The sequence below is a fragment of the Mixophyes fleayi genome, chromosome 11, assembly GCF_038048845.1.
Source record: "Mixophyes fleayi isolate aMixFle1 chromosome 11, aMixFle1.hap1, whole genome shotgun sequence".
NCBI lineage: Eukaryota > Metazoa > Chordata > Amphibia > Anura > Limnodynastidae > Mixophyes > Mixophyes fleayi.
In genome coordinates this window covers 89,150,450-89,151,943 of record NC_134412.1, presented here as the reverse complement: position 1 = coordinate 89,151,943, position 1,494 = coordinate 89,150,450, and the positions used below count along the sequence as shown (strand labels likewise).

The 1,494-nt window shown below is 38.8% G+C and overlaps 1 protein-coding gene across 1 annotated transcript; it reads right to left on the bottom strand.

The window, feature by feature from the left end:
• LOC142107770 (olfactory receptor 5V1-like) lies at positions 1–960 on the bottom strand. Its single transcript, XM_075191387.1, has one exon. It carries the CDS (start codon positions 937–939, stop codon positions 7–9), a length of 933 nt encoding a protein of 310 aa, XP_075047488.1. The 5' UTR covers positions 940–960; the 3' UTR covers positions 1–6.
• Positions 961–1,494: the final 534 nt, after the last annotated feature.

The window sequence follows — 1,494 nt, the reverse complement described above, 5'->3', positions numbered from 1 at the left end:
TGTCAGTTAAAACCTTAAGTATCGAAGACCTACATTTTTCATGAATGCCCTTTTAAATTCCTTGTTCCTCAGAGTATATATTATTGGGTTTAGTGTGGGTGTGATTACAGCATAAAACACAGGAACCAACTTCTCTTCTTCCAATAAGTTCTTAGACGTAGGCTTTAAGTAGGCTGAGAAAGAGGTTAGAAAGAATAACGTTACAACGATGAGATGGGACGCACAAGTGGAGAAGGCCTTTCGCTGTCCTTCTTTAGATTTGATCTTCAATATGGTGGAAATAATGTGAATGTAAGATATTAAGGTTAGAAGGAAAGAGCCAAGTCCATAAGCCCCTCCGACAACGAAGAGCACAATCTCATTAAGCAACGTACTGCCACAAGCCAACTTTAATAAAGGTGGGATGTCACAGAAGAACTGGTTTATACTATTGGAGGAGCAGAAGGTGAGGTGGAAGATACAGACAGTGTGGACCATGGAGTTGAGGAAGCCGCTGATCCAGGAGCTGCAGACTAGTAATACACATGTAGAAGTGTCCATCACAGTAATGTAATGCAATGGATTGCAGATGGCGACGTATCGGTCAAAAGCCATAACGGCAAGTAATGTGCACTCGATGCTGCCCAGAGCAATGAAAAAATACATCTGGGCCAAACACGCATTGAAAGAGATGGAACTGTTCTTCAGTAGGAAATTAAGAAGCATTTTTGGAATGGTGACTGATGTGTAAAGTATCTCAAGGAAAGACAGATTGCTGAGGAAGAAGTACATGGGAGTGCGGAGCTCGGTACCGGCTGAGGTTACAACGATGATGAGAACATTTCCTATAAGAGTCAACACATAAAACACGAAGAACGTGCAAAATAATGTGACCTGTATGGAGAGAACATCTGGAAATCCGAGGAGGATGAATTCTGTCACAGTACTGTCATTCCCCATCTTCAGCCGCACCTGAAAGAAATATAAGTAATTATTATTAAACAACAGTTAATATATATATGATTTATTAAATGAAATTGTACAATTTCATATTAACTTGTATGCCATGTATTTCTTTAATAAAGAGAAAGTCTGTATAACATTATTTGTATGTTTGGTTAATGTGGGGAAAACACACATTAAATGAAAATTGGTGCAGATGTCATTGGGTTTGATGTCAACAAGGACCTTCTCTGTGCGGAGTTTGTATGGTACGAGCTCAAGGTAAACACTGTGGGCCTGATTCATTAAGGATCTTAAATTAAGAAGTTTCTTATTTCATCCTGGACAAAACCATGTTACAATGCAAGGGGTGCAAATTAGTTTTCTGTTTTGCACACAAGTTAAATACTGACTGTATATCAGACCCCTGATTATCAGATTCCGTTGTATTATGGGACTAACATCTGGTAAAGGAGGCTACTGGGAATGTTGTTTCTTACTGGACATGTACTGACCTCTAAACTCAATTTTACATCTTGTTTTCTGTCATGTGTGTAAAATATATACTCCCAT